General features: G+C 69.2%; 2 protein-coding genes across 2 annotated transcripts in view; both read right to left on the reverse strand.

Annotated features, from left to right (window-relative positions):
• Positions 1-1,992, reverse strand: part of GATAD2B (GATA zinc finger domain containing 2B) — a 46,136-nt gene extending 44,144 nt beyond the window's left edge. The window contains exon 1 of the mRNA XM_075075466.1: positions 1,834-1,992. The gene's annotated coding sequence lies outside the window, so the exon portion shown is untranslated. The remainder of the gene's footprint in view (positions 1-1,833) is intronic.
• Positions 1,993-2,716: 724 nt separating this feature from the next.
• Positions 2,717-12,599, reverse strand: DENND4B (DENN domain containing 4B). The gene is given in 28 exon segments (XM_075074989.1): positions 2,717-3,221; positions 3,323-3,387; positions 3,463-3,628; positions 3,722-3,827; positions 3,901-4,134; positions 4,221-4,344; positions 4,699-4,874; positions 4,968-5,090; positions 5,168-5,715; positions 5,791-5,947; positions 6,033-6,161; positions 6,246-6,452; positions 6,578-6,701; positions 6,782-6,921; positions 6,997-7,101; positions 7,103-7,143; positions 7,228-7,443; positions 7,541-7,641; positions 7,762-7,937; positions 8,046-8,190; positions 8,270-8,328; positions 8,909-8,975; positions 9,065-9,306; positions 9,398-9,567; positions 9,707-9,776; positions 9,870-10,122; positions 10,200-10,510; positions 12,502-12,599. Coding segments are annotated over 27 exon segments (4,389 nt in total). The 5' UTR covers positions 10,499-10,510; positions 12,502-12,599; the 3' UTR covers positions 2,717-3,075.
• Positions 12,600-12,843: the final 244 nt, after the last annotated feature.

The raw sequence follows: 12,843 nt of genomic DNA on the forward strand, positions 1-12,843 counted from the left end.
CCTTCTTTCGAGGCGCGGAGGGGAAGGGAGGCCGTTCTTAAACGCCTCAAACGCTCTCATTTTGGGGAATAGTGCAAAGGGGAGAGGAACCGTGCCGCCCAGCTTCCCAAACGCCGACAGAGGAAGGGCCTGGGCCTCCCCAGAAGCGACATTTTCATCCCCCTCCGCCCGGCAAAAAGGGGGTGCGGGCAGGGCTGCGGGCAGGGCTGCCTGCACTGCCCACGCAGAAGGAGGAGGCAGTCGCCGGACTCTCTCTTGCTCCACGTTAAAGCAGAGATGTGAAAGTTTTCCTGGCTGCTGCCCCCGTCCTGATTTTGACGTGGGGAAGCAGCATCAGGAAGGAGAAAGGAGGGAGAATCCCGCAGGGCCGAAATCCTGGTTTCCCAACCGGTGGCAGAGCGAGGAAGGGATGGTCAATCGCCCATTCCCATCGCTTTCCTAACGAGGAAACGCCGCGATGGCAACGCAGGAGGAAACGGGAATGGCAGGAGGAAACGGGAATGGCAGGAGGAAACGGGAATGGCAGGAGGAAACGGGAATGGCTCCCAAAACCCGGCAGAAGAGGAGGGAACAAAGGGGGGGGGGGGGGGTCCCTCTGGTTGCCGGGGAGCCGCCAGCCCCAAGCCCCCCCATCGAGGAGGGCTGCTCCATCGCAGCGTCGCGCACCAGCACCCCCCACAAAGCGGCGGTACCCAACCCCGAGGATGGGGGGGGGGACACGGACAGACACACAGACCCTGCTTCCCCTCTCCCCCGCCCCCAAAAATCTTCCAGGTGCGCGGAGAGGCGGCTGCTCCCACCCCGGCTCTGTCACCTCTGGTTTGGGGGAGGCGGCCGCCCCCTCCCCGCTCCCCCCCTTGCCCTGGGGACTCCCCCACGCAGAGCAGGCCCGGAGCCAGGCAGCGCCCGCACCCCGCTTCCCCCCGCCGCCCCCGCCCCGCCCCGCCCGGCCCCCCCTAGCCCTGGAGGAAGAGCCAACACCCCATTTTACCACGGGGGATCCCCGCCCCCCGCCCTCCTCGCCCATTCCTGAGGGTTGGGCCAGCCCCTGCCCCCCCCCGAACCCCTGGGGCTCTGCCCCCCAAACCCTGAGCTCTATACCCCCTCCAAGCCCCCCCCGGGCTCCTGAACCTTCCCCCCGCCCCCGAGCTCTGCACCCAGCTAGCACCAACCCCAGAAGCCCCAGTTCCAATCCCCCAAACCCCTCTCCTCTGACCCCCAGAATCCCTCGGCTCTTCCCCCGCCCAAATCTCTCCGCCCCCCTCCCCCCCAAATCCCTCGGCTCTACCCCACAAAGGCACAGCCCCCCAAACCCCTCTGTTCTGTACCCCCAAAGCCCTAGGGCTCTGCCCCCCCAATCCCTCTTCTCTGCCCCCCCAAACCCCTGGGCTCTACCTCCCACAAAGGCACCCCCCCACCCCCGTCCTCCCCAAACTCTGGGCTCTGCACCCCCAAATCCCCCTGCTCTGCCGCCTCAAACCCCTCGACTCTACCCGCCCCAGATCACTGGGCTCTGCCCCCCCAGATCACTGGGCTCTGCTCCCACAAAGGCAACCCCCACCCCCTGTTCCCCCTAACCCCTACCTCTGCCCCCCCAAAACCCCTCTGTCCTACCCCTCCAAATCCCTCCGCTTTACCCACCAAATCCCCTGGGCTCTGCCACCCACCCCCACCCCCCTCAGCTTTTCCCCCCCAAACCCCTCTGCTCTGCCCCCACAAAGGCACACCCCCCCCACCCCCGCCCTCCCAAACCCCCAGGCCCTGCCCCCCCCGCCCCCGCCCAGGCCCGGCCCTGCCCCCCTCACCCCCCCCCCCCGCCCCCGCAGCCCTCACCTGGCTCGGGGGGCGCCGCCCTGGGGCCGGGGGCGCCGTGGGGTGCCCTGGGGCCGAGCCGGGGCCGAGCCGGGGCCGGGCCGGGCCGGGGCGGGCGGAGCAGACGCGGCGCCGCAGCCACCAGCCGCCGCGGAGCGCAGCCGGCACCACCACAAACAATGCCGCTGATTGGGCAGCGGCACCGCCGCTCGCTCCCCGCCTCCCGACCCCAAACGCGACGCGCATTGGTGCGGCGCGACGACGGACGAGGCGCTTAACCAATCGAACCTCCAGTCTCCACGCCGGGCCCGCCTCCCGCTTCTCACTGGCGGGCGGGCGCGAAGATTGGCGCGCGCCTCCACCAATGGAAAACCGCCGAGCTTCCCCGCGGGGCGCCTTTAATGGGTCTGCGAGCCTGGACATCCGGGTATCTCCAGCCGCGCGCGGTGTCGGCGGGCAAAAACCACCCCCCCTTCCGCACACGGGGGAATTTGGGCCCAAAGCGGCCACCGTAGCCGCCCGGCGCCTGGCCCACGTGGCGCCCGGTACCGGAGGTGCACGTGGCCCGGCGCGACGCTGCGGAGGGGGGAGGGAGGAGCCGGTAGCAGTCAATGGGCAGGGCCGCGCGTTCCCCCCCCGCGCCCGAGGTCGCCGTCAGCAAGAAGGGCTCCAGCACTGAGGAGGCCTCGCGCCATCCCTGAGGCCTCCACCAGGCCCCAAGATGGCTGCCGTGGCCAGAGGCCACTGCTCTGTCACCTCTTTCCCCCCGTCTCTATGGTGCCCTGGGGGGTGAGTCCTCCAGGCGTGTCTGTATCCCCCCCACAGGTGTCTGTGTCCCCCGGGGGGGGTCCCACTCCCCCTCAACACCCCCACAAGAAGGCACCCGGGGAGGCAGCAGGGAAAATACCGCAGTGGCTTTTATTTACAGACCCCCCAGGGCGGGGGGCTCCTATTGCACAGTGGGAGGTGGGGGGGCAGCCCCCAAAACCCCGCCCCCCAAACCCCTGCGATGGCCCCCAACCCTCCCCCCAGGGCACAGGCAGGCAGCAGCAGGGTGGAGATGGCGGGGGGGGGGATACGCACAGCCCAGCCCACGCCAGCAGAAGCGAGGAGGCGGCGTTGGGAAGGGGGGACAGGGGGAAATAAATAAATAAAAATATATTAATACTGACATATAAAACCCTTTGTGAGGCAGGGGCTGGGGCGGGGGCTCCCCCCCTGCTGAGGCTGGGACCCCACCTCTGTCCCTGGGGGGGGCCACCTCTAACACTCCAGGGTGGCCCCAAAACTCTTGCGACAGTCAATGGCTTTGGAGCTGGGGGGCTGCGCCCGCCGCCGCCGCAGCTCCTCCTTGCCCAGGCTCCCCGCCAGCTTGTTGTAGGCCGACTTGTATTTCTTGTCGAAAGCGGCTGTAGGGCAAAGATTTGGGTGGTGGGACAGACACACCGGCCATCAGCATCGCCCCAGTCCCCCCCCCAGTCCACCCCAGCCCACCCCGCACCCGCCATACCTATGTCCACATGGTCCCTGCCCAGCGCTGCCAGCGTGAGGAAGAGGATTTCCCGGTAGATGCTCCTGGGGAGGCAAGAATGGTGATTCGAGGCCGGCACGGTGCCAAAAGGAGGGGTTTGGGGGGGGTCAAGCCCCTACCTCTGCAGGTTCTGGGGGCCGCCCGGGGCTGCCGGCGTCTCGAGGAAGAGGGCGATGGCTTTGTGCACCTCGTTCAGTCCCACGTGGCTCAGCACGGCCTCCAGGAAGGTCAGCGAGAAGGGGTGGCCGGGGGGTCGCTGGGACCGCAGCAGGGTGGGGACGCTACCTGGGGACAAGGGGACACACAGGGACGGAGAGCGGGGGGCTCAGCAGCGCCCCGCCGCTGCCATCTCCCCCTCCCCACCGCCCCCCAACTCACTGTGACGCCGCCAGAGGACGTAAAGCGGGGGGCAGGCGTCGCCTTCGGGGGCCAGGACGTCCCACAGCAGCCGCACACGCACGCAGGGGGCGTCCGGGGGCTGCGCCTGCGGGACAGGGAGGTGAGCGCCGGGCTGGCGGACCCCCCCAAAACCCCCCCTGTATCCCCCACTGCCTCACCTGCGGGGCCAGGGCGACGTGCTGGGAGCCCAGGAGCAGGCGGGGAAGGTTGCTGGGCAGCTCCAGGCGCTGGAAGTACCAGACGAGGTTCCAGTAGATGATGGGGTGACTGTCCACAAGCTCCGGCTGCGCCAGGAACTCGCCGCCTTCGTTCTCCACCAAACTTTCCAACTCCTTCCGTAACACCAACGGGCTCAGGTAGGCGAAAGCCACCCGCTCCGACCGCCGCGGCACCTGCGGGAGAGGGGGACACGCCGTCGCTGGGACAGCCGGGCCCCCGCGGGGATGGTTGTCTCCCCTCTCCGCGCCCGGCGCCGTACCGCCATGTCCGGGCAGCCGTTGCAGAGCTCCAGTTCGGCCTCGTCCAGGGCCAGGCAGCGGCGGCGGTCGCTGAGAACTGGTCCCTGCGCAGCGGGAGGAGGGAGGGAGCCGTCCCCGGCAGCACTGCACGGGAAAGAGGGGTGTTATGGAAATGAGGGGGGGGCACTGGGCATGTTAGGGATTTCCCCGGAGGAGGGAAGAAGGATGGGGGAAAATGGTGGACAGCAAAGAGGGGGTTTGGGGATACCGGGGGGATGCGAACATCAGGGTTTCCCGCAGAGGAGGGAAGGTTGGGGAACAGCAGTGGGCAGCAAAGAGGGACACTGGGGACACCAGGAACACCAGAAAGGATGTGGGACATTGGGTTTTCCCTGAGGACAGGGCAGGGGACGCTAGTGGGCAGCAAAGAGGGGTCTGGGGGCAGTAGGGAGGATGGGGGACAGTAGGGTTTCTCCCAGGGCACATGGGGGGTCCCACCTGGGGGGCAGCTGGAAGTCCTGGATCTCGATGCTGAGGAAGGGGACGAAGGAGCGGCTGCAGAAGGGGCAGGTGGTGTTGAGGTTGGAGTCGTCGGAGGTCCAGCCGGCCATCACCTCCTCGTCGTACACCAGTGCGCCGCAGCCCTGGCACCGCGAGCAGCTGGACAGCAGGACCTGGCCGCCGCCGCCGGCACCGTCAGCCCCCATGGCACCGGCAGAGGGTTGGGGAGGGGGAGCCGCAGCGGGACGGGACCTCCCCCAACTCACCTCCACGGCGGGCGGCTCCTGCCCGGCCGCCCCATCAGCCGGCAGCTCGGAGGACTTGGGAACGCCGGTGCTGCCCACCGACGTGTCCGACAGGTCCAACTCACTGCCCAGAGAGACGGAGCTCTGAGGGGGGACACGCGCTGTCAGCAAGGACGGACAGACAGACAGACAGGCACATTCCCCGGGGAGAAACCGGGTACCTCGGAGGCGGTGGATTCGGGCCGTTCCCGTGGGCGCAGCAGGGTTTCAGCGGGGCTGCGGCGCGGCGGGGGATCCCCGTCCCGCTGCTCGGAGCCCCGGCGCGGGCAGGCGGCGTCAGCGGCGTCGCGGGGGCCGGCGGGGAGCTCGGCGCCGGCGGCCGGCCGCAGCGGGGACCGTTTGCCGGGTGACAGGAGCTGCTGCAGCTTGGCGGCCAAGCCCCGTCGCGGCGTGCCACCCGCCGGCCCCTCGTCCGCCCGGTCGCTCTCGTCCGTGGCGAAGCTGACGTCTGACAGGCTCCCATCGGCCGAGCCGGGGGGACCCTGCAGCCGCGGGGGCAGCGGATCCGGGGCTGCGGGAAGAGGCGGGGGCCGAGTGGTTGGGGGCTCCCCCAATCCTCCCCGGCCCCCCTCACCATGGGTGCCGCCGGGGAAGCTGAGACTGCCGCTCTTCACCAGCCGCGGGGTTGGGGGGGGGTCCCGCAGGCTGCGCCCGGCCCAGGTGGTCTGCCGCTGCAGGCTGGGACGGGGCGCCGGGGGAGCTCGGCCATCTGCAGGAGGGGACGAGGGGGCTGTCAGGGGGGGGATAGCGACCCCCCCCCGGCCCCCTCCCCATCCCCACCTACCTGGGGGGGCGGCGGCGGCAGCGGCGGCGGCAGCCTGGCGTTCCCGCTGCCGCAGGGGCTGCCGAAACTGGGCCGCCCCCAGCACCACGTTGCGGAGCTTGGCCCAGCGCAGGCGCCCGCTCTGCGTCCCCGCCGGCCACTTGCTCTCCAGCACCGCCTGCGAGGCGGTGGGGGGGACGACACGGTCAGACGCTGATGGGGACCCCCCAGAGCCTCCCCATGCGCCTGTTTGCCCCCGTCACCTTGTTGTAGTAGCCATAGGTGATGGTGTTGGGCACGATGCCGGCACGCTTCATCTCCAGCAACACCCGCACCGACAGCACCGGCTCGCCGTACTGCCCGCAGAGCTGCATCAGGATGCGGTAACAAACCTGTGGGGGGCAACGGGGAACAATCAGGGGTGGTTGGGGTCCCCCTATCTCCCAGCGACCCCCCCTGCCCCAAATGCCGCCTACCTCGTCCGGCAGCACCACTTTGTGAGCCTCCATCTTGCGCAGGACGTCGTAGGCCAGCTGGAGCGCCCGCAGCTTGGCGGGGGCGGCGCGGACGTGGGTGGGCAGGTAAAGGAACCAGAGCCCGTAGCAGTGCCCCAGCAGGCACTTGGCCCACATGTCGGGCACCGAGGAGTACTTCTGGGCCACACGCTGGGCCACCTTCATCTCCTGGGGGTGGGGCGAGGGGAGGAAGAGGAGGGAGCTGAGGGGGTGCAGCCGGCATCCTGCACCCCTCGCCATCCTATCCCCCGCTGAGGCCCGGCCAATTCATCGCACCGTTGGCCCCCGCTCACCTGCTTGGTCCTGCGTGGGGCCGGGCTGCTGGGGGCACTGCTCCTGGCCTGACACAGCTGGGCCACCAGCGGGTCCCGGGGGGGCTCCAGGAGCTCGGGGTGCAGGGTGGGGAACCCGTCATAGCTTGTGGGAGGGAGCAGAGGCTGAGTTGGGGGGACCCGGGGGGGGGGCGGCAGGGCTGGGGGGGTGGGGTGGGGTCTCACCGGTACCGCGCAGGCAGCTCGGCGCCGTCGGGACCCACCGGCTGCTCGGGGGGGGTGATGAAGACCGTGTGCTCACCCCCCCGCGGGTCGTCCAGCTCCATCAGGGGGGTGTCCTCCGGCTTCTCCAGCTCCGCCTGCACCTGGGGAGGGGGTGCGGGGGGTCACCGGGAGCGCAGGTGGACGTGGGGAGGCGAGGTGGAGCCGGCGGGACCCACCTTATCCACGCAGGTGTCAAAAAACTCGAGGCAGGGGTCTCGGTCGCTGGCGAAGGAGCAGTCCTCGATGAACTGGGTGAAGAGCTGGGTGCGCAGCAGCTGCCCGGTAAAACCGGTGGTACGCCCGCTCCCGGGACTTGAGGAACCCTGAGGGGATGGAACGGGGTGGGTTAAATCCCGCCAACCCCCTCCCCGGCCACCCCCCACCCTTTTCCCCCGCTGCCCACCCACCCTGCAGGGCGAAGAGGCTGCCGGCGTCGCGGCCGGCCGGGGCGGGCGCCAGGGCGATGGGGCACAGGAAGGAGCGGTAACCCCGCAGGACGCAGGCCATGAAACGCAGGAAAGCCGCCCGCGCCTCCAGCTCCAGCTGCGCTCGCCGGCCCCGCGCCGCCTCCGCGTCGCTCAGCAGCAGCTCCAGCGACGCCTCCTCACCCGGCCCGCTGTACACTGCCAAAGCAAAGCGGCGGGGGGCGGAAATTAGGGGGTGGTGGGGGGGGGGTGGGGATGCGGGAGGCTGTGGGGTTCCCCCCGGACCCGCACTCACTCTCATCCAGCTGCTGGGCGAGGCTGTGGAGCGAGGCCAGCAGCACCTTGCAGGGACGGCGGGGTAGGGAGCGCGGGGACAGCAGTTTGCGTTCCTCGCTCCTGGAGGGGGGGACACAGAGGGATGAGGGGAGGGTGGCCGGTGGATCCCCCGGCACCCCCCCAGGCATCACCCCGCTGGTGAAGCCCACCCTCCCCGGGTAAGAATCGGGGGCCACTCACTGGAAGATGGTGTTGGTGTCCAGATCGACGAAGATGACGTCCCTGGGGGGCTCGTGGAGGTCGAAGTAGCTGGAGTGGATGCCTACAATGAAGGGCACGGGGGCACACAGCACGTCAGCCAGCGCCAGCGGGCACAGCGGGATGTAGGGGCACTGCCAGCGCAGGGGGAAGATCATCTGGGGACAGGACAAGGGCTGTCAGCGCCGCGGGCCGGGGGTTCCCCAGCGCCGCGGCGTGTGTGTGTGTGTCCCCCGCCCCCGTGGCGTCCCCTCCCCGGCACTCACCGCCACCAGGGCTTCGCCGACGCTGGTCAGGACGTCGGGGCGTAGGGAGTGGATGAGCAGCTTCTGTTCGGTCAGCACGGCCACCAGCAGCGCCACCGCGTTGTCGGGGCCCAGGTTCTGCAGCAGCGTCAGGAAGCTGGCGCCGCTGCGGGGAGGGGACGTCACTCAGCCGTGCCGCGTCCCCCCCGCCCCACGCAACCCCAGCGCCCCACAGATATCCCTACCTGAGCGGCAGCGGGGAGGACACGGGCCGGCACAGCAGCAGGTTGTCGTAGGGGGACATCTGGGGGGACACAGTGGGGTGGGGGGTGCCAGCACAGGGATGAGGACGGGACAATCATAAAATCATAGCATTATTAAGCTTGGAAATGACCTCTAGGATCATCAGGTCCGACTGTAAATGGAGAGTGGCTTGGCGAGCTCCTCCGCCTGCTCCCTCAGCACTCTCGGGCAGATCCCACCCGGCCCCATAGATGTGTGTGTCCAGGTGGCTCAGCGGGTCGTAAACTGCTTCCTCCTGGGTTACGGGGGGTTTATTCTGCTCCTCGTCCCTGCCTCCCAGCTCACGGGGCTGAATACCCCGGGGATAACTGGTCTGACTATTAAAGCCTGAGGCAAAGAAGGCATTAAGTACCTCAGCCTTCTCCTCATCCTCGCGGAAATGTTCCCCTCGGCATCCAGGAAAGGAAGGAGATTCTCCTTGGCTCTCTTTTTGTTGTTAATGTATTTGTAAAAACCTTTTTTGTTACCCCCTACAAGAGCAGCCAGACTGAGTTCTAGCTGGGCTTCGGCCTCTCTAATTTTCCCCCCTGCAAGACCTAAGGAGGTCTCTGTACGGTGGGGAGGGACACACAGTGACTCACCTGGACCAGGATGCGCGGCCGCTGCGGGGACGGGAAGGGGACGTTGTGCATGAAATGCGAGATGTGCCTGCAGAGAGACGGGCCCGTCAGCGCGGGGAGGCGACGGGGCCCTTGTCCCCCCCAACCCCCAGAAACCACCCCCCGCCCGGCGCTCACGTCTCGAGGGGCAGCACGTGGGGCCCCGAGATGGAGTAGCGGTAGATAAACATGAGGAACTTGCGGAAGACGTCGAAGAAGGGCCAGTGGGAGAGGACGCAGATGCTCTTGCGGGTCTGCAGCGAGCGGCCGGCCACGGGCCGTCGATCCACCACGCTCAGCAGCCCCAGGCGTAGGCTCTGCTTCTCCGACAGCCGCTCTCGGGGAAACGCCTCGTGGAACTGGATGGCCGCTCCGTAAACCTGCGTGGGGCGGGCGCTCAGGGCGGGACGTCCCCCCCACACCGACGCCGCTTCTCCCCCCGACACCCCCGAGCCCCCCGCCTCGTCCTGCCTTGTCGCCCGAGGCGCCGGTCAGCACGAAGGTGGAGAAGACGGGCAGAGGGTACTTGGTGTCGGCTGGCCAGCTCTCGATGGTGGCCCCCATGGGCAGGCAGAAGACGGGCACCGATTCAGGAAGGGGAAAGGACTCGCTGTCCTGCTCGGGGTAACGTCCCAGCAGCCCTGGATGGACAGACGGACAAAAGGATGAGCCTCATCATATCATTTCCCCCATCCAGCTGAGGAAAGGGGAGGGAGGGAGCGGCTGGGTGGGCGCCTCACAGCCAGCCAAAGCCTCTCCGATCGCCACAAGAGACCCTACCGGCTTCATAGACCAGCGTGTTGGCCTTGGCCATGGCGATCTTGTAGCACAGGAACAGGGCAGGGCCCCACTGCAAGGAGGGAGCGGAGGGGGTGGGTCAGCGTGGGTCGGACGACGGCGGGGACACCCTGGCAGCGGCGAGAGGGGGGACCCTGGCACCCACCATGCTGGTGTTGAGGTTCTTGTCCACCCGGCAGAAGGTATGAGGGGTGCTCTCGCCTTTGCTGGGCATGATGAGGCAAATATCAGTGACCCCCAGCGTGTTGTGGCCGTGGGGCTCGGCCGCTCGCCGGTACGTCAGGAAAGTGCGTTGGTGTCCCGGCCCCCCCGAATTGAGGTTGGCCGAGCGGCTGTAGGGCGTCGTGTCCAGGATCTTATAGCCCGGTTTTGGGCGGTCCTTGCCCTCGTAGTGCACCCTGCGTGGAAAGGAGGGGTGAAGGAGACCCCCGGGGAGCTCACTCCCCTCCCCACAGCCCTGGTCACAAAGCCTCACCCCAACTCGATGAGGGGGGGCTTGTCCCGACCCCGCTTGTAGCATATGAACATCTGGGGGTTGTTGAGCAGCCCGGCGTTGAGGTCAACAGGGTGGCCCGAGGTGGTGGTCTCGATGCAGGTGAAGCCGTGGGGCACCTCCTCGCCCTGCGAGCGGATGATGACGGCCACGTCCGTGATGGGTTCGCTGGGGCGGGCCAGACGGTGCTGCTGGTTCTCCTCCTCCAGCGGCCGCGAGGTGTCCGTCAGTCCGGCTACCACGAAGTAGTCCACAAGCTGCGGGGGCTTCTCGTCCGACATGGCTCACGGCATCTGGAGGGGGGGACAGCGGGATGCGTGACACCCCAGCCCTGCCCCACAGCCCACCCGAACCCACCGTCCTGAGGGCCCCACAAGCTCCCCTGGGGCCCCGTGGAGCTGGGAAAGCTGCTTCACCCCAGAGGATGGCAGCGTGGGGTGCCCCATGGCCCAACTGGCAGCTGTGGGGCACGGTGGAGCTGAAGGGGGGGGCGAAAGCACCGGGGACGGGAAGGGAGGAGGCTTCTGGTCACGCCACAAGGCACGGGGCGATGGGGACCCTCACGGCTCGGGAGGGGCGGCAGCACCCCACCCCGAGCACAGTGGCTGGGGGGGGACAGCCCTTGGGCAGCGCCTCTGAGACAGGACCCCCACCCCAGCTCGGTGGCCCGCAGGTGGCCCCTCAGCCCTCCACGCACCCCCTCCCCACCCCCAAGTGCCCCCAGCTTGCCCAGGCGCCGCAGGAGGGGTCCGCGGAGGCCACCGGAGAGCTGCGCGGGGCGGGCTGGAAAGGGGAAGGAAGCAGGCGACGAGGCCCGAACGCCCACGTCACACCCCCTGCGGGCCGTCACCCCCCTTCCGCGGGGCACTGGGGCGCGATGCTGGCTCTGCCCCAGCCCGCACCGGGGTTCGGGGCGGGGACACAAACCAGTCCCAACCCCGAACACGGAGAACACGAGCAGGGACACAGCGGTGGGCTCCACCACCCCAGGAGGGCACCCCCTTAGCTGGGGGGGGGGGTCACACCCTGCCGCGGCCGTGCCAGCATCCCCCGTGCCGGCAGAATTAGGGCCGCGGCAGCGGCGGGAGCCTGTCCCCGTCCCCAAGCCGGGGACCCCGGGACCCCCCAGCCCCACGGGCGGCCACCCCGGTGTATTTTTAGCCCAGCGCCACGTGACGACGGCCAAGCCGCAGCCCCAGCTACCGATTTAGCTTCCCGCCACCCACCTCGGGCGAGGAGAAACAGGCAGGGGGGGTCCCCACAGCCGTGCCCCACTCCCCGTTCACCATCCCTCATGAATCCTCCCGGCCAGGCCCCGAAGTGGGGCACCCCACTGAGAGCCAGCAGAACACGGCGGGGTCCCGGATGACGGGTCCCCTGGCCCACCCTCATCCCCACGGACCCCACGGTGACCCCCAGCGTGGGCAGCCCCACGGAGGAGTCCCGTGGGAGGGGCAGGGCTTTGCCCCCAGCTGCAGCGAGAGCAGGAACCGGCCCCACCGTGCGGTTGTCAAAGGGGAAGCGGCGACTGCGGGGGGGGGGGGGAGCAGGACACCCCCCTCCCCGTCAGGCTATGGGGCGAGCCTGCCCCACGGCAGTGCCCCAAAGGCTGGGGAGCAGCGGGGGTCCCCAGGGAGGTCCCCACATCCCTAGCAGCCCCTGCCCCGTGGTGCCTGGAGACCCTGCCCCGCTGCGTGCCCTCTGCCCCACGGCTCCCTGCACCCCACGGGAGGTGTGGGGCTACAGCCCACCCCACAGACCACCCCATCGCAGGCTGCAAACCTTGGGGTGGAAGTAGGGGTGTCAGCAAACGTCAGCCTGGCCGCAAAGCCACCCCACAGCCGGCCCTGTGCACCCTACACACATGGCCGGCCCCACGGGCCCTATAGCCGGCCCTATAGACTGCACAACTCCCCTACACCCACCCCACAGACGGCCCTATACACCCCGTAGCCGGCCCTATACACCCCACAGCCAGCCCTATACACCCCACACTGGCCCTCTACACCCCATAGCCGGCCCTATATACCCTCTATCCGGCCCCATACACCCGACACTGGCCCTACAGACCCCAGAGCCGGCCCTATATACGCCGTAGCCGGCCCTATATACCCGACAGTCGGCCCTATACATCCCCCAGCCGGCCCTATACACCCCACAGCCCACAGGCCCCATAGCCGGCCCAGGCCCTGCCCCGGCCCCACAGGCCCTATGGCCGGCCCCAGAGCCCGCCAGCCCCGCGGCCCGGGGGTCCCCAGCAGCCCCCGGCCGCCCCCGCCGGTACCTGCGGGCCGGGCCGGGCCGGGCCGCGCCGCTGGGCTCCGCCAGGCCGCTACGGAGCGCCCGCCCGGCCCCGCCGCCGCCGACAGCGGCCCCTGGCGGCCCGGAGGACCCTCTGCACCCGCGGGGGGGGGCACCAGGACCCCCAGGGACACCTCAGCACCCTCAAAACGGTCAGGACCCCAAGAAGCTCCCAGGATCCCCCCAGCACCCCCAGAAGATGCCACCCCGCCCCGGCCACCCCCCCAGCACCCCTAGAAACAGTCAGGACCCCCCCAGGACGCCCCCCAGCACCCACCACCATCCCCCCAGGACACTTCCAGCACCCCCAGAAACGGTCAGAATC

This window comes from Phalacrocorax aristotelis, chromosome 25, assembly GCF_949628215.1.
Source record: "Phalacrocorax aristotelis chromosome 25, bGulAri2.1, whole genome shotgun sequence".
Classification (NCBI taxonomy): Eukaryota; Metazoa; Chordata; class Aves; order Suliformes; family Phalacrocoracidae; genus Phalacrocorax; species Phalacrocorax aristotelis.